The sequence below is a fragment of the Martes martes genome (assembly GCF_963455335.1).
Source record: "Martes martes genome assembly, chromosome: 15".
NCBI classification, from domain to species: domain Eukaryota; kingdom Metazoa; phylum Chordata; class Mammalia; order Carnivora; family Mustelidae; genus Martes; species Martes martes.
Window position 1 is genome coordinate 20,881,059 of NC_137903.1, and position 24,309 is coordinate 20,905,367.

At 36.2% G+C, this 24,309-nt stretch overlaps 1 protein-coding gene across 1 annotated transcript in view; it reads left to right on the forward strand.

Moving 5' to 3' along the window:
* The first annotated feature begins 1,097 nt into the window (after window positions 1-1,097).
* The window catches only part of CDC73 (cell division cycle 73), a 119,011-nt gene continuing 95,799 nt past the window's right edge, over window positions 1,098-24,309 (forward strand). The window contains exons 1-6 of the mRNA XM_080824367.1: window positions 1,098-1,483; window positions 3,907-4,012; window positions 6,785-6,854; window positions 11,830-11,892; window positions 11,978-12,030; window positions 15,157-15,245. Coding sequence (XP_080680493.1) covers window positions 1,353-1,483; window positions 3,907-4,012; window positions 6,785-6,854; window positions 11,830-11,892; window positions 11,978-12,030; window positions 15,157-15,245 — 512 coding nt within the window. The 5' untranslated portion in view covers window positions 1,098-1,352. The remainder of the gene's footprint in view (window positions 1,484-3,906; window positions 4,013-6,784; window positions 6,855-11,829; window positions 11,893-11,977; window positions 12,031-15,156; window positions 15,246-24,309) is intronic.

The window sequence follows — 24,309 nt, forward strand, 5'->3', positions numbered from 1 at the left end:
ATAGCCTTGAGCCTTCTGAGTGCCAATAAAAAAAAAAAAATCAAGTAATCTGAAAGTATTCTAATTTTGACAGTTTGGAGTTTGTGTTTTTTAACTTTTTCTTTTCTTTTCTTTTTTTTTTTTTGAAGATTTTATTTATTTATTTGACAGAGAGATCACCCGTAGGCCGAGAGACAGGCAGAGAGAGAGGGGGAAGCAGGCTCCCCGGTGAGGGGAGAGCCCCATACGGGGCTCAATCTCAGGACCCCCGATATCATCACCTGAGGCAGAGGCTTAACCCACTGAGCCACCCAGGCGCCCCATTTTTCTAACTTTTTCATTAGCATCTTTGAACAGAGCCATTTAAACATACCTCTTTGGGGCTGGCAGGGAGAAGGGGCCAGGCTGGAAAAAGTCATCATCTAAGGAACTGAAGTGCAAGATCCAACATTAACGGTACTTTGATGATTTGCTAGATATTTTCTTTCATCTTATTCTCATCCTAACTCCTTTCCTCCAGTAACCAATTAATGCTGTGAGAAGGTAAGTGTCTTAGCCAAGGTCAAACAACAGGTAACAAATATAGGTGCCCGACATTGATCTTTTCCGGACTAGGTCTTAAACCCTATGCGAATACACTAAAAACAAAACAAAACAAAAAAACCCCCCACCAAACCTCACCCTTCTAAAGGGGCTTAATTAGATCACTAAGACTTAGAGGCCATTTAGTGGGTCCCATTTAGTTGGTAAGGTAATCCCAGCATTCTGCAACTCTTCAGCCAAGCTCCATTCCCTTCAAAGGAACGTGCCGTAAGCCTTTGGCCGCAAAGAGGGTCGGCGATCACTCAGTGCGTGCTCGAGGGACGCAAACATGCGGCTTCCTCGCAGGTGCGCGCGCACCTGTCGCTAGCCGCGTGCGCGCTGCGAGGGACGAGGTACGTGTCCGTGCGCGTGCGCCCGGCAATATTCCCCGTACGCGCGCCGTACGTGGGCGCCGTATCCCTGCGCTCGGAGTTTCGGGCCGCGATTCGATCCCGTGCCGAGTGGAAGTCTGGGAGGGGCGTGTTCCTGGGCGGTCGCGGCTCCCCCTGGTGGCGGCCGTGCAGCGCTGGAGGCGCGCAGTCAGGCGTTCTCCACGGGCAGCCGGCGGCGGGGCCTTGCCTTATAGCGCGGGGTCCTCCGCAGGCTGGGTGTCTACTGCCCCAGCTGCTGTCGTAGGCGAGGACGGCTGCTAGTGCGGCTGCTGTTGGTTCGCGGCGGCGGCGGCGGCGGCGGAGGAGGAGGAAGAGGGCGAGGCAACAGGGGAAGAAGGAGGCAGGCGCGGCGGCGGCGGCTTCGCCCGGGGCCGGCGGCGGCGGCGAGGGGGGGGGAAGATGGCGGACGTGCTCAGCGTCCTGCGACAGTACAACATCCAGAAGAAGGAGATTGTGGTGAAGGGAGACGAAGTAATCTTTGGCGAGTTCTCCTGGCCCAAGAATGTGAAGACCAACTATGTAGTTTGGGGGTAAGTCCGGCATGGCTGTGGCCTGGGGATGGCCGGGCAGAGTTGGGCGCCCCCAGGCGACCTCTTTCCTAACCCCTCCCCCCGATTCCCTTTGGGGATGGGGAAAAAAAACGGGTCCCTGGGTAAAAGTTTTTCCTCTAGAAAAGAAGTTACACTTTCAGGTGAGGAGGGAATAGGAGGAGGTGCGTCTTGAGTAGTCCATTTTCTTTAAGTCTTTGGGACGCCAAAGGGAAAGGTACCAAGGGAGTTTCTGACTTCTCCAGTTCATTTCTGCGGGTGCGTGTCGAGTGTTAGCTGTGTGTGTAGGTGCAGAAAAGGGCACACCGTCCGGTCCTGGAGACGTCTTTCTGTGTTCTTCAGTTTTTTTCTTTTTCTACGAGGCTACCATGTGTTTTAACTATCCCTCCTGCCCCTTGCAGCTCCTCGTCTGTTTCTCTTTCTTTCGTAAAATTCCCTCAAGAAGAGAGAAGGCAACCAACTATGTGAAGTTAGAACGGGAAAAAGATTTGGTTACTTTGGAAGAGCCCTCAAAACCCGTGTGTGTTAGGGGTGAAGGCAGGAGTTTCCTCCTGTAACCAGGAGTTACCGGTGAAATGGGGTGAGCTTTAGAGATCTAAGTAAGGTACTGATGGTGTTGTGTGGTTTTTAGGTAATGTGTTTTAAAGAGAAATGTCTTGGAACGTTGGTCCATGCGGGGTTTTCTGAATTTAAGTCATTAAGGAAAATCTCTAGAAATAGGTCTGATAATCGTTTGGGGCCTTTGTAGTGATGTTTCTGTCATGGATACTTCATTTGGATAATTGGAGGCTTGGGCCAGGACTTCCATACTCATTTCACCTGATTGAATGGGAGCACTGGGCTTTATGAAGAGTTGATGAAAAGCTAGGGAAAATTTAGTTTGTTGGTTTCTAGTTTTTTGGTCTTGAGGGCTTATGATTCGATTAGCTTTATGAAATGTTTATGCAGTGACATCATTGAGTTTCCTGCGTTTTGTCCTTACAGAAGAATTTGCACAGACAGTTATATTGATGGGAATTTTAACTGATTTATTTTTTTCTTTAAAAAATGGTTGAGGTGTAGTCACGGTGTAGGGTGGTTCAATCTGAAAAATAGAAAAATTTCGTAACACCATGGTTCCTGACTCAAAGGAGGTTAACTTAATCAGAGTAGATCAGATAAAACAGATTATTTGGTAAGAATTGCATTCTGGCCTTTAAGAGAGTAATCACTTCTAGCTTGGGGTATTAGAATAGGTTTCACAGAAGTGTGTTTGGGATGTAGATGTGCTACTAATTTTTCTTGAACAAATGAGTAAGCTTTAAAGAATGGGTAAAGAACTTGAGGGTGACATGATGGGTTAGGTCTTAAAGGACATGCTTAATGGCATGAGAGCTGGAAGGGAAATGTTTTGATAGTTCAGTGAAGCTGGTAGTGGAAAAAGGACTGCTTAGAATAGATTTCATACTGTAACAACAGTGAATCACACCAATAAATACATTTTTAGTTCATTTATTCATCTCTGTATGCATGTGTACATACCTCCATAACTGTAAATAATAGCTATCCTTATTACATGCTGTACATTATGTTACTTTGATTTTCTATATCATCAAAAAAAGTTACCTATATATTACATTTCATAGTACAATGTTTGGTAATGATTTGTAATCTGAAATATATCAGTTTAGAGGAAAAGTGGAAATGCAGGCTAGAGAAGTGTAGGTTGGGGCTGATTACTTTGGGCTGTATTCAGATGAATTTAAATAATACATTGACATTTTCAGGTGAGGAGTATGTAGTAGGAAGGGTGAGATTGAACACTAATATTGTTGAGCAGATTGTATTATGTGCTTTCATTAAAGAGCCTGCAACTCTAAACTGCATTGTTTTATCACATGTAGAATTCATTATGGTTTTACATCATTAGTTTAATTTGAGGGATGTCATAAGAATTACACCTCTGAAATTCATTGTTTTGTTTACTGTAAGAATGTCGTTAAGGATGCTGTTTAGCAGTATCTCACTTTAGGAGACATAGGATAAATTTCTTCTAAGTTGAGCCCTGGCAGTAGTTGTATTTCTTCAAACCAGTTTGTTTTCTCTTGTGGATCCTCTGTAACTGATTAGATTCCTCTCTCTATTGACGAAGACCAGAACCAAATTTGGGCCAGTTCTAAAAAGTGTATGTAGTACCTTAGAGTATGAATAGGGTGTGCTTTCCTTTTTGCTTTTTGTCATTATCTACCTTTGTGTTCTTTTGCTTTAATGACAGTTCCACTTATTAAATTTCATACTTTATGGATATTTTTGTTGTGTAAAATTCATTGTTGGGTAGCAAAGTAAGTATAGATAAATTCAAACGTAGAATTAAGTCCAAGGAGTTGAATTAAAATTGAGTATAAATCTTGTATTAATTATTTCAGGACTGGAAAAGAAGGCCAACCCAGAGAGTACTACACATTGGATTCTATCTTGTTTCTACTTAATAATGTGCACCTTTCTCATCCTGTTTATGTCCGACGGGCAGCCGTAAGTAAAATTCATTTTAAAACTTTTTTTTATTTCTTTTTTTTTTTTGATGGTAGGAATCATCATTATGTCATCACGCACTAAGATTGGTGTCGGAGAACTTTATTTCAGTGTGCAACAACATTTGGCGCCCAAACAGGGACCTCTTCAGGACTCCATAGAGTCCTTGTATGCAGTGTGGGACGACATCATTTGGCATGAATCACTTCCCTCATGGGTTTCAGATCAAAAGAGTAAAAGGTTTGTTTGTATGAAAGTCTACTGGAGGGTCAAAATTAGATCACTGTGATTTATGCAGATTTTTAAATCTGTGACTTTCATGTAAAACGTGGGCACTGTTTACAAGAACAGAAGTTTTGAAGGCATTTATAGGAATGTTTTAAGAAATTCTTAAGCCTGTGGAAGGACCGTGATATGCAGAACTTTAGTTTAATCTCAAGAAAACTTTTTTGGGGGCATCAAAAAGAATCAAGATGAACACACAACTTTAAAATTAAATTTTTAACCAATTTAATAAACCTTTTTAATACTTCATTGACAAACTCATTTGTTTTCAGTTTTGCCTGCCTTCAGCATCTCAGTATTTGAATACTCCGTTTCTGAATAGAATATAAATATTCAGCATCTACTACATATTGAAGAAGTGATACATATGGTAAAACTACTTGAGATGTGGGAAATAGTGGGATAAAAATAACAGCGTTTCTATAAACTTAGGTTACCTCATCTTAAATCTTTAAAAACTGAATTAAGCAATAATTAGAATATTTTGTTGACTGTGTCCATTCATTTTGTGGTAATAAAGATGATCCAGGTACTTGCTTTAGATTTAGAAATTATATTATGGAGAAATGGTTGTAGCTGTAATTGTTACCTTTCTTCACATGTGTTTTTTTTAAATACTTCACAGATTAAAAGAGCAGAATTCTATAATTTTAGGGTTCTACGAATTTTATTCTTTCCTCTTTTGTGTTATTTTCTCTTTCTTGTGAGTAGACCATTTCTGAAATAAGTTTTCCTAAGCCATGGCTCCTTTTTTAATGTGTATAGATTTGTATCTTTCTCAATTGGTTGTATATGTCCATAATTTATTAGTAACCAAATGATGAACTATGTTATCAGACTTAGAAACAGTAATTTAAAGAAAATTAAGTCTTTTAACTATTTATTATATATCCCGTGTAGACTAGTTTTTAAAAATAAGCACACAAAAATCTGTAGGCTCTTAAATATTTATACTCATAGCAGAAATTAAAATTTAGCCTGCTCTTAAAAAAAAAAGTTAATTTTAAGTGATTCAGTATAGTTTATTTCTGTCATCAAGGAGTGTGTGCAGAATGGTGCAGTAGTCAGTATAAGATAATTAGCCAAAGGATTCTTGTTACTTCATTTTTGCTTATATAAAGTGACAAAGTGATTTTAATTTATAATCTTGCAGCCACCTGTCATTCCCGTACTTAGTTGTTGATATTATAAAAATGATATGGAGAACTTTGGTAATTACAGGATTTACTGAATTCATGGCCCAAAGATGACTTGGTGACTAAAGTATGCAGTTTTATTTGTTTTGCATACCTCTTTACAAACTGCTAATATAGGAGCTTAAAGGAAAATTATCCATTTTACCAAAATAGATACATTTTCCAGGTTTAATTTTTTATTTTTATTTTTATTTTTTTTTTTAAAGATTTTATTTATTTATTTGACAGACAGAGATCACAAGTAGGCAGAGAGTCAGGCAGAGAGAGAGGGGGAAGCAGGCTCCCTGCTGAGCAGAGAGCTCGATGTGGGGCTTGATCCCAGGACCCTGAGATCATGACCTGAGCCAAAGGCAGAGGCTTTAACCCACTGAGCCACCCAGGCGCCCCTCCAGGTTTAATTTTTTAAATCTTTCCCCCTTTCTTACAGAATTTTGTATACACTCAAGGATAAAAAAAGAAATATATAGTATGGAAAGTAAACAACTGCCATTAATGTTTTCTTGTATAATTTCCTCTTAAGTTCTTAAGTTTTTTTCCCCATGCTTAAATAGCACATACCTATTGTTACTATGAAAACTTAGGTTAATGGCTAAGATAGTGTATTTTGGAGTTCAAGTAGAATGTTTTGAGGAAGTTTGTTTTGTGTTTGAGGCAAGAAGGCACTTGGAGGGCGCCTGGGTGGCTCAGTGGGTTAGGGCCGCTGCCTTCGGCTCAGGTCATGATCCCAGCGTCCTGGGATCGAGCCCCGCATCGGGCTCTCTGCTCAGCAGGGAGCCTGCTTCCTCCCTTCTCTCTCTGCCTGCCTCTCTGCCTACTTGTGATCTGTCTGTCAAATAAATAAAATCTTTAAAAAAAAATAAAAAATGATAATAATTAAAAAAAAAAAAGGCACTTGGAAATGTGTAAAGTGAGCAGTCAGTAGGACTAAAAAGATAATTGCCTAAAGCATGCAGCGTATCATGAATAAAATAAAAAAATACTTAAGGTAAGCTAAGGGAACAAAAAAGATTACAATTGATATTTTGAAGAGGGATGGGTCATTGTTTTATTTCTACTGACTATTTTTTAGATATCTTACTTGAATTTCAAGAATGAAGTTATTTAAGTTAACATTCATAAAAATTTTCAAGACTTTTATTGGCTTTTTTAGCCTAGTTCCCTAAAGATAAAATCCTGACTGAATATTATCAAGATACATTGGAATGAAATTCATACATTACACAATGTTTGTCTTTATTATGTTTCTTATAATTGTGTTGTTTTGATAACTAATTTAAAATTTTCACTTCAGACTGAAAATATACCTGTGGTTAGAAGACCTGACCGAAAAGACCTACTTGGATATCTCAATGGTGAAGCATGTGAGTAATTTTTAACTTTCTCTCACTTTTATTTATTTATTTATTTATTTTTAAAGATTTTATTTACTTGACAGACAGAGATCACAAGTAGGCAGAGAGAGGAGGAAGCAGACTCCCCATGGAGCAGAGAGCCCCATGTGGGGCTTGATCCCAGGACCCTGGGATCACAACCTGAGCCGAAGGTAGAGTCTTTAACCCACTGAGCCACCCAGGTGCCCCTTGCTCTCACTTTTAAATAGCCATTGTTTCTTTCCTTCCCCTGTGAAATAAAAAAGCAATGGGACAAGAATTTGTATTGCCACTAAAAAATTAACTTTCCAGCAGCATATGTTTGCATATGCTCTCCATTCTTTTCTTTTATAGTGAATGCACTATTTTTGCTTCTAAGGCCAGTCACACTTCTCTGTCTATAGATTCCATTTCCTTTCACACTCTGAAAGACTTTGCCTTTATGAATTGTTACTTCTCTCTTGCATCATCATCTTTCTCCTTTTCTCTACATCATTCCCTTTACTGTAAGATCTCTCATTGAAAAACAGTTTTTTGACCCCACATTCCTAGTATTTGTTGAATTTGTCTTGAATTCTTTGTTAACAATAGTGTGATCTCACTGCTTCCCTCTTGACTCCACTGCAGTCTGACTTTCCTACTCAACATCTCTAAAATCACTGTTAAAAGTCAGCACTGATTTAGGTGTTACCAGTTCCTTTCATCGCATACCCATATCTTGGCCTCTCAACAACATTTGACACTGTTGATTACTCTTTTTTGGAAAGCCTTTCTTCACTTGGCATTTGGGGCACCAGACTCCTTTGATTTTCTTTCTATTCATTGTCCATCTCTGATTTTATTTTGCTTACCAATCTTCAGCACTGATCTATTCCTAAGCTCAAGTTATAAATCCACTGTTCACATCTTTCCTTGTATGTTTAATAGGTATGTGAAATTCAACATACCTGAAATAGAATGCTGATTTCCTCCTTCCTTTCTCCCCTCAAACAAAACTAAAATAGCAGGTCTGGTCTCCCAGTGTTCCCATCTCAATAAATTCTTTCCCATTCTTGTAGTTGTTAAGGAAAAACCCTAGAAAAATCTTTGATTACTTTGATCAATTTCATGAGCAAATCCTTTTTTTCTTTTTTTTTTTTAACTTTAAAAGTATGACACTTTTTTAAACATTCTATCCTATCCTGTTCCGTTCTCTCCCTTTAGACTTGCATAGCCCTCTTACAGGTCCCCACTCTGTATTTTCTGGCATAGTCTTTGTCCTACCCATTAGAGTGACCTGTTTGTGAAAATGCATATAAACTTAATTGTGTCACTTACCTGGTCAAGCCCATCCTTTGGCTTCCTGTCATACTTAGAATAAAGCTCACACTTCTTGTTCTTTTCTGACATATGTGATCTTGCTTCTGCCTAAATCTTTGTGGCCTCATCTTCTTCCAGCCTTCCTCTGCTCACAGTAGTCCTGTCTTATTGATTCTTTTAACTATCCTAACTTTTCAAGTCTTTGTACTTACTGTTTTCTCTGTGTTAGTTCTTGTTTCTCTACATTGTCATATGTCTTACTTCTTACTACCTCATTCACATTTGTGCTTATTAAATCTTCTGTTAGAAAGGACTTACCAGGGGCACCTGGGTGGCTCAGTTGGTTAAGCGGCTGCCTTCAGCTCAGGTCATGATTCCAGGGTCCTGGGATTGAGCCCCGCATTGGGCTCCCTGCTCAGCAGAGAGCCTGCTTCTCTCTCTCCCTCTGCCTGCTGCTCTGCTTGCTCGTGCTCTCTTTCTGTCAAATAACTAAATAAAATCTTAAAAAAAATAAATAAAAAAGGACTTACCATTCTAAAATATAAAATAGTGTTTTGCCACATGTGTGCATCTGTGTATAGTATCTTCCTGATTTATTCATCAAATTCCTTACATTGACTTGAAATTACATATTTGTTTATTTATATATTGTCTCCCCCCACTAAAGAGTAAACTCTAAGAGGGCAAACACTTGTTAAATACCCAGCATTTAGAACAGTGGTAAATAGTGGGTGCTTACCTGTATAAATGAGTTATCATTAATTTGCTGTCTTAAAAAATATGAATAAATAGGTATAATAAATTGATACATAATATAAATTGATGAGTATGAATAAATTGATATAATCTTATAATAGTATGAATAAGTCAATATAATTCTGATTGGCCCTAACCTTTCTTGGGGTGGAGTTTACTACCTTTAAGTCATTAATAGCTATCTTAACCACATACTGTGTTCCACAGCTTTAACAGTAAGATTGATTTGCACAGTCTCTTGCATAATGGAAAGACCATCATCAGGAGTGTTGTCTTTTTGTATTGTCCTCACTGAACATTCAGAAAGCACTTACTGAGTGGTTATTTATTTACTTTTCTTTAGATTTATTTATTAGAGGTAGAGGGAGGGAGGCAGCATGCAAGTGGACATGAGCTATAGGGACGGGCAGAGGGAAAGGGAGAGAATCTCAAGCAGCCTCCCTGCAATCGTGATCTGAGCTGAAATTAAGAGTTGAATGCTCAACTGATTGAGCACCCAGGTGCTTTTTGAATGGTTATTCTTAAAGGCGTTGTAGTTGGTGCTATACAAAATGCAGAATTCCTGTCCTGAACATGTTTACCATTGTGAAAGACAGATAAAGTAAGGGTTAAAATCTTGGGAGAGGATTGAGGAGGGATTCTAATTCTGCTGTGAGGAGGATGGAGTTGAGGATAGGCAAAGACTTTTTTTTTTCTTTTTTCAACTATATGGTGCACTTGTTAGAAAATGGACTTTTTTTTGCTTCGGAAGATCTGGTATAGATTCTAGAATTCTCTATTTTTAAGTATCTCAGGTGAGCTTGATAAATAGGCTGGTTAGTGGGGGAGAGTACTTTAGGGCAAATAAATGGTTTTTCTTTTCAGAGTCCAGAAAAAAGTTACCCTTTATTCATCCATGTCATTTCCTGTAGTTTCTATAGGGCAAATAAATTTAGTCATCAAGTATATTCCTTTGGTATTTTTAAAACAAATTGTTGAATTAATGGTTTAATGAGCAAGTTGAGGAAATCTTAAGACATTTCCATGTTCTTAGACAAGGAGACAGGACAGCTTGAAGATGTCAGTTCATAATATAGATTACATATTTAACATGATCCCAATAAAAATCTCTAGTTTTTCTTGAGGGAGAGGTGAACTAGACACGATGATGTTAAAATCCATTTGGTAAAAGTAACTATCATAAAAGTTTGGAGAAGAGCAATGAGAAAATAGTGTTTTGGAGCTTAGAACTAATTATAGAGCCCTAGTAATTTATGTGAATAAGCCGATAGAACAGTTTTTTATCTGTTAAATGTTAAATTATGTGAATTTGACACAATTAAGGAGGTCAAATCAGTGGGGGAAAGATAGGATTATTCAAGTAATAGGTTGGTAAAAATTCAAAAGTTCTGTATTATTAAAGAGCTGAAAAGTTGGAAAAAAATACTTCAACTCCTATCACAGTGAATTGACCGGTCTTACTGATAATATGAAGTGGTTCTATAAATACGTGCATAAATGACCAAAAACCCAACGCATTATAGTCATACAATTCAAAGAAAAAGTGATGAAATCATATGAAAAATGCTTTTTTCACTCATAATTATAAATTGAAAGTATATAGAGATAGTACTTTTTTTTACCTCATTGATAACAATTTTTCAGTTTAATAATACACTTAGGAGTCTCTGAGGAAACAGATACCCTAATATATTTTTAGTTGTAGTGTTAATTGATAAAATTCCCACTGGAGACACTACATCTGGAACTTTATCCTAGAGGTGTAATTGAAAATGCAAGAACAATGTGTCATTGTTTGTAGTGACAAAAACTGGTTAGAATTGAACTGCCTGTGGATAGATAGGGTACTAGTTAAATAAATTATAATTAATCCATACAAGAAATACTATGTAGATTTTTTTTAAAAGATTTTTATTTATTTATTTGACAGACCGAGATCACAAGTAGGCAGAGAGGCAGGCAGAGAGAGAGAGAGGAGGAAGCAGGCTCCCTGCTGAGCAGAGAGCCCGATGCGGGGCTCGATCCCAGGATGCTGGGATCATGACCTGAGCCGAAGGCAGAGGCTTTAACCCACTGAGCCACCCAGGCGCCCCGAAATTTAAAAAGATTTAAAAAGAAAGTTAAAGAATGCTCCACGTACTGATATGTTAAAGCTCTGTTATTAGGTTAAAAAAAAAAGGTTCATGACAGTGTGTATAGTGTGCTACCTTGTATGTTAAAAAAGGAGAAAAATAGAAGTGTATCTTTGTGTTTCTTGTAACTACAGAGAGATACTAGAAAGATCCACAAGAGACTGACAGTAATGTAGGGTGGTGAGAACTAGATGGATAGGGACTGGTACATTCTTTTGTTTCATTATTTTGAACCATTCAGTGCTCGCTTCGGCAGCGCATATACATTATTTTGAACCATTCAAAAATTAAATGATTTAATTTAAAAAGTAATTATTATTATTATTATTATTTTTACCAATTGTGAGTAACTAAAAATTGCGTTTTTAAGGCGAATGCTAATTTAAAGAGTTTTTCTTTATACGTATATGTTTATGTATTTATGTTTAGATAACATTTTGTGTGTATGTGTGGTAATTAACATTAGAGTATATGTTCTATGAAGTGACCAGTTGATTTTTCAGTCAGGTTATTACAATAATTTGTAAGCTAAATTATTAAGAATATTTTGTCCTTTTACAGACTTTTAAATACAGATTAACCTTTTATAATTTTTTAGAAAACTGCTTTAAAACTTACTCTTTTTCCTAGGGAAATCACTGTATCATATACAGTAAGAATTATTATTATAAGAATTATCATATACAGTAAGAAATAACATACTGGGCATTTCTTGTAATAATGTCAAGTATATGTGTTCAAATATTGGTCTTCTTACATAATTCTTTTTAAATCTCTAGCAACATCCGCAAGCATAGACAGAAGTGCCCCTCTAGAAATAGGTCTTCAGAGATCTACCCAAGGTATGTTTTGTCACATATTTAAATTGAACTTTGAAAAACTTATTTCAGAACTATGTACTTATTTACTTTTTTTTTTTTCTTAAAGTAAAACGAGCTGCAGATGAGGTTTTAGCAGAAGCAAAGAAACCACGCATTGAGGTAATGGGACTTTATTTTAAAAGTGAATCGTAGTATTACTAAATTGGGTTTGTATATGAATAAGAATTCTTTTTCATAGTAGTCCTAGGAGCTTTTTTTCTGGAAAAATTGTTGTAGTATAATGAATGTTTGATTAATAGTAGTTTGAGCTGTAGTTTAAGATCTCTTACATAGAAGTTATGTGTTGGACAGATCACTTTTCTTTCATATCCTTATGAAAGTATTGGGCTAGGTCAGGAGTTGGAAAACTACTCTTGTTAGGAATTTTAGAAATTTAGGAATTTTAGGCTTTTTGGGTCATTTAGTGTCTGTTCAACTACTCCACCCTGCTATTATAGTGCAAAAGCGCGAAGAGGCAATACTTACATGAATTGGCAAGGCTGTATTCCAATAAAATTTTATAAACTGGATGGTGAGCCTACTTTTGGGTTGTAGTTTGCCTAACCCTGGAATAAGATGGTATGAGAATTTGCTTCACTCTTAAGAACTGTGAACATGAAGTGCTTATTACAGTTATTTCTTAAAATATTGGTGTGTATTAGGGGGCACCTGAGTGGCTCAGTCAGTTGAGCACCCTACTCCTGGTTTCAGCTCAGGTCATGATCTCAGGGTCTTGTACTCAGCTGGTATCTGCTTGAGATTTTCTCCCTCTTCCCCTCTGCCCTCCTCCTCCTTGCATGCACCCCCTTCTCTCTAAATATTAAAAAAAAAATACTGGTGTATTAGGTTGCATATGTTTTTGTGGTGTTTTATAGCCAGCAAGTGGAATACTAATATTGGTAAATAAAGATAGTTCACAAGAGGGGCGCCTGGGTGGCTCAGTGGGTTAAAGCCTCTGCCTTCGGCTCAGGTCATGGTCTCAGGGTCCTGGGATCGAGCCCCGCATCAGGCTCTCTGCTCTGCAGGGAGTCTGCTTCCCCATCTTTCTCTGCCTGCCTCTCTGCCTGCTTCTGCTCTCTGTCAAATAAATAAATAAAATCTTTAAAAAAAAAAATAAAGATAGTTCACATGAAATAAAAGCTGTATAAGAAATGCAGTTACCTTTAAATAGAAAAGTCATTGAACAGCTAGGGTACTGCTTAAGAAAGTTAAGCCTTAGAAATTCTGATTTTATGATTATGAGGCTATTTATTTACATTTTTTAACAAGCCCCAGACCAGTTACATATAAAACTCTCTGACCATGGAAGATTATGTACTAGAAGTAGCTTTAAAATCTGAGAAATGACTGAACTGGTCAATATATCAAATAATAATATAGATATAACATTTGTAGTCATCACTAATGTTAACATTACTAGAAACCATAATCTTTTCCTTTCACACTTGTATAAAAATCAAATAGTTAAACCTTTTGCCTGCTACATAAACAGTAAAGCATCCATAGTTAAGGATAAAATGGTAACTTTTAAAGGGACAGGGTTGTTGGTAAGTATGTTCTATATAATCATTGACAGAATTTGATGCTAAAACAGTACAATTTTATTTTAATTAATTTTAAGACAATTTTAATTAAGCACACTCTGAGACATGGACTTGTTTCTTAGTTAATGATCATAGTGATAATTAGCTCATTGTTTTTCCTTTGTTCCTGGTGACTTTTGTATACTTGATGTATATTAACTCATGTAATCCTCAGCCACAACCTCCTGAAGTTGGCAGTACTATGCATGTCATCAATGAGCAAACAAACCCCTCAGAGAGAGTAAGTTACTTGTTGAGGTTCACAGAACCAGAATTAGAGTCCAGACTATCTGGCTTCTAGCCATTCTACTATATATACTGACTACAAATTTGGCAGCAGTAATACAGAAGTTTTCACCAGCTCTCTCTGTACGAAAGAAGGTTATGACCCACTGTGAACAGTGAGTGAATTTAGAAACACTATTTATTTGGAAAAACCTGAATTTACAGTTAAATTATTTGAAATAAATTGAACATGTCGAAAATACTAATTTGCTAGGCTACCATTAACTTGAAACATCAGCAAGAAATAGTATAATATAATTCTTTCCAGAGTATTTCTAAAGTTACAATGATTTACATAAACAACTATGTTACATAAACAGTTTTCAGTTAAGTGTATATACATTGGGAAACTGCAAGGCACTGGGCTAGGATAGAAACCTTGAGAGCAGAGATTCTGATCTAATCTGATTAATTTATAGGCTGCAGTTGTCTTTAAAATCAGTAGTTTCCTAAGGAACTTGAGTAATTTGTATTATTACTTTCTTTACAAATGGCTAAAATTTAATGCAGCTTGCTAAAATACCATCTTTGCATTCATGTCAGCATATGTTTTTTAAATTTTTTTTAAAAGATTTTATTCATTTATTTGACAGACTGAGATCACAAGTAGGCAGAGAGGCAGGCAGAGAGAGAGGAGGAAGCAGGCTCCCTGCCGAGCTGAGAGCCCGATGTGGGGCTCAATCCCAGGACTCCGGGATCATGACCTGAGCTGAAGGCAGAGGCTTTAACCCACTGAGCCACCCAGGCGCCCCTCAAGTTTTGTTTTTAACTGAACACTTTCCAGACTAAATTTTATCTGAAATTCTAACGTGCAGGTTAGAGAAAAGCTGAGCTACCAAAGGTTGAACTCAGAGAAGTGGCCATGGGGCACTTTGTAGGTAATGCCTAATGTTCTAAGGAACATGCTTTGAAAACACTCAGGTTTTACTTCTGATCCTCAGAAATCCTGATGGATTCAGGACCTGGGGCAGCAGGTGCAAAAACCTATCTCCAAAATGAAATTTTTAACTATGATGAAGGCGTTTCATAAAATTTAGTTATAAATTTTCCTGAAGAGAAGGAATTTATTTGTGGTATAATACCTTATGAATAAAAGTAGATAATATACATTATGGGAAGAACGTTTAATCATGGAAAAAAGTTGCTGAACTTCTTTGGTTAAGTTTTTAATCAGTTTTACTCTTATGTGATCCAATATGTATTTATTATTGTCTTTCTGTAACTAGAAGTAATCTTAAAGTCGAGCTGACTTAAGGCCAGCAATGCTTGGAATGTTATAAGCAGGAATTTATGTAAGGAAAAATTACGTGTTTTTTTGTTGTTGTTCTACAAGTTAGGTAAAAATGTAAAATATTCACTAACCAGTGATTATTTTCAGGATGAAGAGTGTGTGCGCCTTGATAAAGAGAGATTGGCTGCTCGTTTGGAGGGTCACAAAGAAGGGATTGTACAGACTGAACAGATTAGGTAAGATTTTCTGTAGTAGAAAGTGTTAAGTGTATATGGGAAAGGAGATATTAATACGTTATCTACATTTACCTTTACCTCTTGCATTCATTATATGCTACTGTGTCCTAAGTTCAAAAGATGTGTGGGCATGTTTTATGGTAGAGGAGATTGAAAGTTAATTATGCTTTCTGGAAAGCTTTCTTCTTGGTTATATTACCATATTGATCTTTCCTTTTTAAAATTATAACCAAGCCACTCACTTATTTTGTGATCTCTTTTTGATTTATAGCAGAGGTAAGCAAACTTTTTTTGTGTGGTGACACATTAAATACTTTTCAGCTTTTTTTTTTTTTTTTTTTTTTTTAATACTTTTCAGCTTTAAAGTCACATATGGGTTTGGTTTTTTTGTTTTGTTTTCTTTTGTTTTTTGGTAACTGTTTAATGCTTGTGGTAGGGAAAGCAGTCTGTGATTGCTTCATTCATAAAAGAATTGGCATGGCTGGATTTGGCCTGTGGTATTATTTGGTGATCCCTGATTTTTACTGTAATTAGAATCACGTTATAATTTTTCCTTGGCACAATATAATGCTTTGGAGTTCTATCCAAACTTAAAAATTCAGTGCCTATTTTTAAAAGCTTTATTCAAGGTGACTGACATAACAATAAGCTGTACATATTTAATATAAGTTGATAAGCTTTCACATATGTATACATCTGTGAAACCATCATGGTAATCAAGATAATGAATATAACATCACCCTTATAAATTTCTTACGTTCCTTTATGATTCCACACTTCTACCTATCCCCATATCCTAGCCTTTTTAGGTAACCATTGATCTGCTGTTAACATAAATTAGCTTTTCTAGAGTTAAGTATAAATGGAATTACGTAGTATGTACTTTTTTGGGGGATCTGGCCTCTTCCTTAGAGTAATCATTTTGAGATTCATCCATATTATTGGATGTATCAGTAGTTCGTTCTTTATTATTGCTGGGTAGTTCATTCTGTTCCATTGTATGGACGTAACACAGTTTGTTTTCCTAGGCACCTGTTTATAGATATTTCGCTTGTTGCTGTTTTTTGGCCATTGCAGCTAAAGCTGTGTTCATTTTGTACAAGTTTTTTATGGACATATGTGTTCATTTCCACTGAGTAAATACCTACGAGAGGAGTGATTGAATTGTGTACTGTTCTAGATCTGCCTTTTTAAGAAATTATCAAACTGTTCAGAGTGATTGTAGCATTTCACTCTTCTACCATTCCTATATAAGAGTTCTAGTTTCTTCACAGCCTTGCAAACACTTGATGTGGTCAGGCTTTTTAATTTTAGCTATGCTAATAGGTATAGGATGGTATCTCATTGTGATTTTATCTTGCACTTACTTCATGATTAATGATACTATGAGTATCTTGTTGTGTGCTTATTCCCCTCTTACATCGTGTTTGGTGAAGTGTGTTCACATTTTTGTCCATTTTTTCTTACTGGATTCTTTTCTTATTACTGAGTTTTGAAAATTTGTTGTATGTTTTGGTTAAAAATCCTTTTTCAGACATAGGCTTTGCAGGTATTTCTCCCAGTCTGTGACTTGTCTTTACATTCTCCTAGCTCCCTTTTGAAAAGGAGCTTGTTTTAAGTTTTATAACATCTCATTTATCAACATGTTCTTTTTTGAATTGTGTTTTGGTGTTACATCTAAGTTATCTTTGCCTGAACAAAGCCAACAAAGATTGTCTCATACTCTTTTGTAGGATGTTTTTTAGTTCTAGACTTTATATATAAGTCTGGGATCTATGTTAATATTTTGTTTGGGTTATACAGCATGGATCAAAATCTATATTTTTTTTATGATCTAGATACTGAAGTTCAGTTTAGTGTATGTGGATAACCCACTTATTTCAGCACTATTGGTTTCCGTTGAGTTGTCTTTGCACTTTCATAAAAAATCAGTTGTTCATGTGTAGGTCTGTTTCTGGACCCATTCTGTGCTATTGACCTAGTAGTCTTTTTGCCTATCCCATACCATTTTAATGACTTTATAAGTTTTGAAATCAGGTAGTGTTAGCTTTCCACCTTTGTACTTCTGTTTCAAGGATTTTTTTTCTGTTTTAGGTTCTTTACATTTTCACATGAGTTTTGGAATTAACATGTCATTTCCTATAAAAAAGCTCACTGGGATTTTGATTGGGATTATATTAAATCAGTAGACCAGTTTGGGGAGAATTGACATCTTAAAAATACTGAGTCTTCTGACTATGAATAAGATATATTTATTTCCCTATTAATGGAAAGATATTTAGATCTTCTGTAACTTAACATTTCATAATTTTCAGTGTGTAGGCCTTATACATCTTTTTGTTGTATTTCATACTTTTTGATACTATTGTAAGTGATAGTTTAAAAAATATTCCAATTCTTGATTTATTGCTAGTATAGAGATACAATTGATTTTTGGGTGTGGGTCTTGTATCCCTGCGATCATGTAAAATTCATTGATTAGTTCCTGTAAATTTTTTTGTAGCTGTTATTAGCTTTTCTACATAGATAATTATGTCGTATACTCGTAAATTTTTTCTTTTTTTTCCCCTCTTTTTTTCTTTCTAAACTTTCTAAACTTTTCTTGCCTTACTGCACTGGCTAGACTTGCTGAATCCCCACTAATCCAATGTTGAAGAAGCAGTGAGATCAGACATTCTTGTTTTGTTTCTCATCTTAGGGGAAAGCATTCTTTCACCATTAAGCATGTTAGCTTAGGTTTTTTTTTTGTTAGATACCTTTCAATAGGTTGAGGAAATAATCTTTTTCCTTGTTTGCTGAGAGTTTGTCAGAAAGGAATGTTGCTCTTGTCACTTTTTTTTCTGATTCTACTGAGATAATGGTATAGTTTTCTTATTGATAATGATGAATTAAATTAATTTTTTGATGTTTGCATTTCATGGATAAATACTACTTCATTATTTTATTAGTTATCTTGCTGCAGAACAAATTAACCTGAAACATATTGGCTTAAACTACACATATTTATTATCTCATGGTTTCTGTGGGTCAGGAGTCTTGGAGTGATTTGGGTATCTTCTTTGCTTTAGGGCCTCTCACAGTGTTTCAGTTAAGTTGTTGGCCAGGGCTGTGTTCTCATATGTAGGCTTGGTGGGAGAAGGATCTGCTTATAAGCTTACCCATGTGATTGTTGGTAGAATTGAGTTCTTGACAGGTTGTTAGACTAATACTTTAGTTCCTCAGGTGTTATTTAGAGGACCCTCTTGGTCCTTTGCCGCCACATTTGGTCTCTCCGTGGATTATTTCACAGAAGTTACAGCTTGCTTCATCAAAGTGAGCAAGCAGGAGTACCAAGAGAGCTGTGAAGCAGATAGAGATTCTTTTTTTTTTTTTTTTTTAAATATTTTATGTATTTATTTGACAGGGAGAGAGGGAACACAAACAGGGAGTGGGAGAGGGAGGAGCAGGCTTCCCACCAAGCAGGGAGCTTGATGTGGGATTTGATCCCAGGACCCTGGGATCGTGACCTGAACCGAAGGCAGATGCTTAACGACTGAGCCACCTGGGCGCCTGAAATCATTTTCTTATAGCCAAATCTTCAGAGCGACACCCTATCATTTGTATATCATTCTATTTGTTAGAAGCAAGTTAGAAGCAAGATTTAGCCTCCCCACTCCCACAGGAACTGGATTATACATGGGTGTGAATGCCAAGAGGTGATATTGTTAATTATTTCAGTGGCTGCCTACCACAATCATACTGTATTGTTGAACTAGAGTTTTTAAAATTTATATAGAATTTTGTACCCATGTTATTGAGGTCTGTCGTTTCTTTATAATGTCTTTGTGTTGTTTCCTATCAAGATAATTCTGGTCTCAGAATGAGTTGGAAAGTATTTCCTTTTCTTAAGTTTTCTGGAGAAGTTTGTTTGGAATTGGTATTTCCTCCTGCATTTGGGAAAATTTGATGAAGCCATCTGTACTATAGTTTTACTTATTTTCATGTATTTCAGGTTAAGTTTTTAACTGCATATTCAACTTGTTTAATAGTAATAGGTCTGTTCTGGTTCTCTCTCTCTCTTCTTTGAGTGTTTCTTTGAAGGAAGTTGTCCATTTCATCTACATTGTCAAATTTATTTGCATAATGTTGTTCATAATGTCCTTTTAAGATGTCTGTAATCTGTAGCAATGATCCCTCTTTCATTCTTTGATATTATTGATGTTTTCTGTTAATTTCCTTAATGCCTGGCCAAAATTGACCAGTTTTACTGATTTTCTCAAAGAACCAGTTTGGGGTTTTCTCTTCAGTTTTTGTTTTTGTTTTTTTCTTTTTTCTTCTTGATTCTTCAATTTCTGCTCTGATGATAACTTCTTCTGCTTACTCTGGATTAATATGTTGTCTTTTTTTGTGGTTTCCTAGAGGGAAATTAATAATCTCAGCTTCCATTCTAGGAACTACTTAATGGCATCTCATATTGGTATGTTGTGTTTTCATTTTCATTCAGTTCAAAATTACTGTCTAATTTTCCTTTTGATTTCTTCTTTTACTCATAGATTATGTTCAGTTGAGTTATTTAATGTCCAGGCATTTAGGATTTTCTAGAGATTTTTGTTACTGATTTCCAATCTGTTCCAAAGTATGGTTGTGTTTTATATGACTTTGAATCCTTTGATAAGTGTTGAAACTTGTTTTTTGGCCCCAAATAAGGTCTGTTCTGTAGGCACTTGAATGTGTATTCTGCTGTTACTTTGAGTGTCTTAGTACAGTCAACATGGTTGATAGTGTCAGTAGAGTCTTCTATATCCTTACTTGTTTTTTGTCTTGTATTATTATTGGGATGGAATTACTGAAATCTCTGGCTCTGGATTTGTCTATTTTTCTTTGCATTTCTATCAGATTTTGTTCTCTGTCTACTTTGAATCTCTGTTATTAGGTGTAAATGTTTAAGGTTATGTTGTCATGATGAATGAATCTTTTTGTCATTATGGAATGACCTTTACCTCTGGCAGTATTCTTTGTTAAAAAAAATCTACTTTTTCTTGTATTGACCTAGACACTCCTCCAGCTTTCTTTTGGCTTACGTTATTACCATAGTATATGTTTTTATTCTTTGACTTTAAAAAACAAAATATGGTAAAAAACACATTACATAACATTTATCATTGTAGTAGTTTTAAATGTATAGTTCATAGCCCTAAGCTCTTTCATATTGTGTAACTGAAAACTGGAATCCTTTTACTTTTAATCTATGTGTCTTTATAGTTTAAGTCTTTTAATTGTATGTGTGGATCTTTTATACTTAATGTGATTATTGATACGGTTAGTTTTAGTCCATTTTGCTTTTTTTTTTTTAAGATTTTATTTATTTATTTCACAGAGACAGCGAGAGAGGGAATACAAGCAGGGGGAGTGGGAGAAGGAGAAGCAGGGAAGCAGGCTTCCCGCTGAGCATCCCAGGACCCTGGGAGACACTTAACGATTGAGTCACCCAGGCGCCCCTTGCTTTTCGTTTTTTATTTGTCTTTTCTTTGTCCTGTTTTTGGGCTTTGTATTTGGAATAAGCAAATATTGGTTATAATTCTATTTTTTCTTACTGGCTTATTGGTTATAACTGTCTTGTTATTAGGGCTTTAGGGCTTTTAGTATGTATGGTTTATAGCATCACAGTCTATCCGGAAGTGTTATACTCACTACTTCATGTATATAGTATGGGAACCTTAAAATGATACACTTATACTGTGTTGTAAGCACCAATATGCATTGTTCTTTAAAGTGTTATCCTTTAAAGAGCTTTAAATAAGAAAAAAATCTTTTTTTTTTTTAATTTTATTTACTTATTTGAGAGAGAGAGATCACAAGTAGGCAGAGAGGTGGGCAGAGAGAGGGGAGGAAGCAGGCTCCCTGCCGAGCAGAGAGCCCGATGCGGGGCTCGATCCCAGGACCCTGAAACCACGACCTGGGCCGAAGGCAGAGGCTTAACCCCCTGAGCCACCCAGGTGCCCCAAGAAGAAAATCTTATGTATTTACAGATACCATTTCCATTGTTCATTTCTTTGTTCAGATCTATTTATCTATTTTTTTCCTTGTTCCTGAAAGGTTTCTTTTAACATTTCTTTTTGTGCAAATCTGCTGGTGATTAATTCTTTGAACTTTTGTGTTGCTGAAAAGCCTTTATTTTGCCTTTTTTTAAAAAGGAATTTTTACTGGATATTAAATTTTAAGTTCCTTTTTTTTTTTTTTTTTTTTTAGATTTTATTTATTTGAGAGAAATAGAGAGAAAGTGAGCATGATTGGGGGGAACAGAGAGAGAGCAAGAGAAGCATGCTCACTGCTGAGCAAGGACACCAACCCAGGCCTCAATCCCAGGACCCTGGATTCATGTTCTTTCCTAAAGGCAGATGCTTAACCAACTAAGCCACCTAGGTGCCTTTTAAGTTACATCTTTTTAAGTATAGGTCTTCCTTTTTTTAAAATTTTTTTATTTTTAAAGATTTTATTTTTTTGTCAGAGAGAGAGAGAGAGCATAAGCACAGGAGAAGTGGCAGGCAGAGCAGGCAGAGGAAGAAGCAGGCTCCCTGCTGAACAAGGAGCCTGGTGTGGGACTTGATCCCAGGACCCTGAGATCATGACCTGAGCCAAAGGCAGACACTTAACCAGCTGAGCTGCCCAGGCATCCTAAGTACAAGTCTTCTTTGACTTAAGATGAGTTGCATCCTGATAAACCCATCCTAAGTTGAATATATTGTAAACCAAAAATGTATTTAGTATACCTAACCTACCAAACATCGTAACTTAGCCTAGGCTACTTTAAATATGCTTGGAACACTTTCATTAGCCTGTAGTTGGGCAAAGTTATCTAACGCAAAGCCTATTTTGTAATAAAGTATTGAATATCTCGTGTAATATATTGAATGCCTTACCAAAAATGTAACAGAATGGTTGTATGGGTACAGAATTAATTTTAAGTGTATTAATTATTTATTCTGGTGATTGCATGACTCACTGAGGGCTGTAGCTTGCTGCCACTGCCAGGCATCATGAGAGAGCATTGTACCACATACCGCTAACCTGAGAAAAGATCATAATTTCAAGTATGGTTTCTATGAAATGCATATCACTTTCATACCATTGTAAAGTTGAAAAATTATAAATCAAACCATTGTAAGTCAGGACCATCTGTACTTATTAAATGTTATACCACTGCTTTCTCAATTGCATTGTTGCTGATGAGAAGTCTGCTGTCATCATTTTCTTAAGTTTTTAAATTTTTTTATGAAATGTATCCTTTTTTTCCTCACTGGGTACTTTAAAAGTTTTCTCTATTACAGGTTTTGAGCTGTTTATCACATAACTTGGCCTTTTCTTCATGGTTCTTATGTTTGAAGTCCATTGAGCTTTTGGAGGGAATTTTTGTGTTCATAATTTTTATTGAATTCAGAAAGTTTTTGGCCTTGTTTCTTAAAATATTTGGGTTCTTTTTTTTCTATTCACTGGATAGTTTCTGTAGTTGTGTCGTTCACTGATTTTTTTTTCTTTAATTATATTTGTGGTGCGTTTATAGTCTCCATCGTGGTTTTTTTTTTTTTTAATCTCTGCAGGTTCGTTAAATATATAGTCCATAACTCATTTAATTTGTTGAATATATGGAATAGAGTTATATTAATTATGTTAATGTCTTTGCTGATCTTGTATCTGTGTCAATTTATAATTGATTTTGATTTCGATTTTTCCTCATTCTGGCTTATCATTTCCTCCTTCCTTACATGCTTTGTGATCTTTGGATACTAGACATTTTGCATTTTACCATATTGAGTGCTAGATATTTTTGTATTTTACAAAACTGTTTTGGGATATAGTTAAATCACTTGGAAACAGTTTGTTCCTTTTATGTCTTGATTTAAGATTTGTTATTTGAGCAGTGTTCAGTTAGGGTAATTATTCCCCACCACTGCTTACACAAAACCATTCTGAGTACTCTACCTAATGCCCAGTGGATGTGAGGTTTTCAGTTTGGCTAGTAGGAACAGGAACTATTCCTCACCCTCTGTGAGCTCTGGACATTGTTCCCCTCTAATCCTGTTGGATGGTTTCTATACCCAACTTTTGTTTTCTCATAGTCCTGTGCTGATCAGTATTCTCCCAGAATACTTGATGGGCATCTTCATTGCAGCTCTTTCTTCTCAGGTACTTAGGCCTATGAATTCCAGCCACCTTGGTTTTGCTGGACTCTCAGCACCATTTCTCAAATCAGGTAATTCACTGAGTTTTGCCTAGATTCTCCTCCCTTTGCCATTTTGAAAACTTTCAAGGCGGCAAATTGCAGCATTTGTAGGGCTCACTTTCATCTTGGTTCCATTTGTCGGAAATCATAGTCTTTCATAGCTTGATACCAGGTATTTCGTAAGCTACTCTTTTATGTATTTTGACTGGCTCTTTGGAAGCAGGAGAAGTTAATCCAATCCTTGCTACTTCATTTTAGCTGGAAGTAAAACTACCAATGATTTGAAGGTCCAATTCACATTTGACTATGATTTAGAAAAGTATTTTAGTTTGATTTAAGTTATGCTAGTTTGCTTTAGAGTTTAAGGAGAAATTGCATAGCATTATATAAAATGAGTCAAATACTAGCTGTATATTGAGCATCTGCTATAAAGTTCCTTCATACCTTATATAAATAAACTAGTATACTATATAATACTACCATATTTAAACCTGCAGGCATTCCTGTCCTTTTTCCAGATGTTGTTTAAACATATTTCAAGATTGTCACCTTGTGATTAGAGTAATAATTTTGTCAACTCTTAAGGTACCCAAACCCTTTTTATTTTTATTTTTTAAATATTTTATTTATTTGAGAAGCATGATCAGGGAGAGAGGTAGTGGGAGAGGGAAAAGCAGACTCCCTGCTGAGCAGGGAGCCCAACATGGGGCTCAGTCCCAGGACCCTAGGATCATGACCTGAGCTGAAGGCAGATGGTTAACTGACTGAGCTACCTGGGTGCCCCTACCCAAACCCTTTTTAACTCTTTTTCTCATTTTGTGAAAAACAACACTAAACTTATCTTAATGAAGTTTATATTTTGTG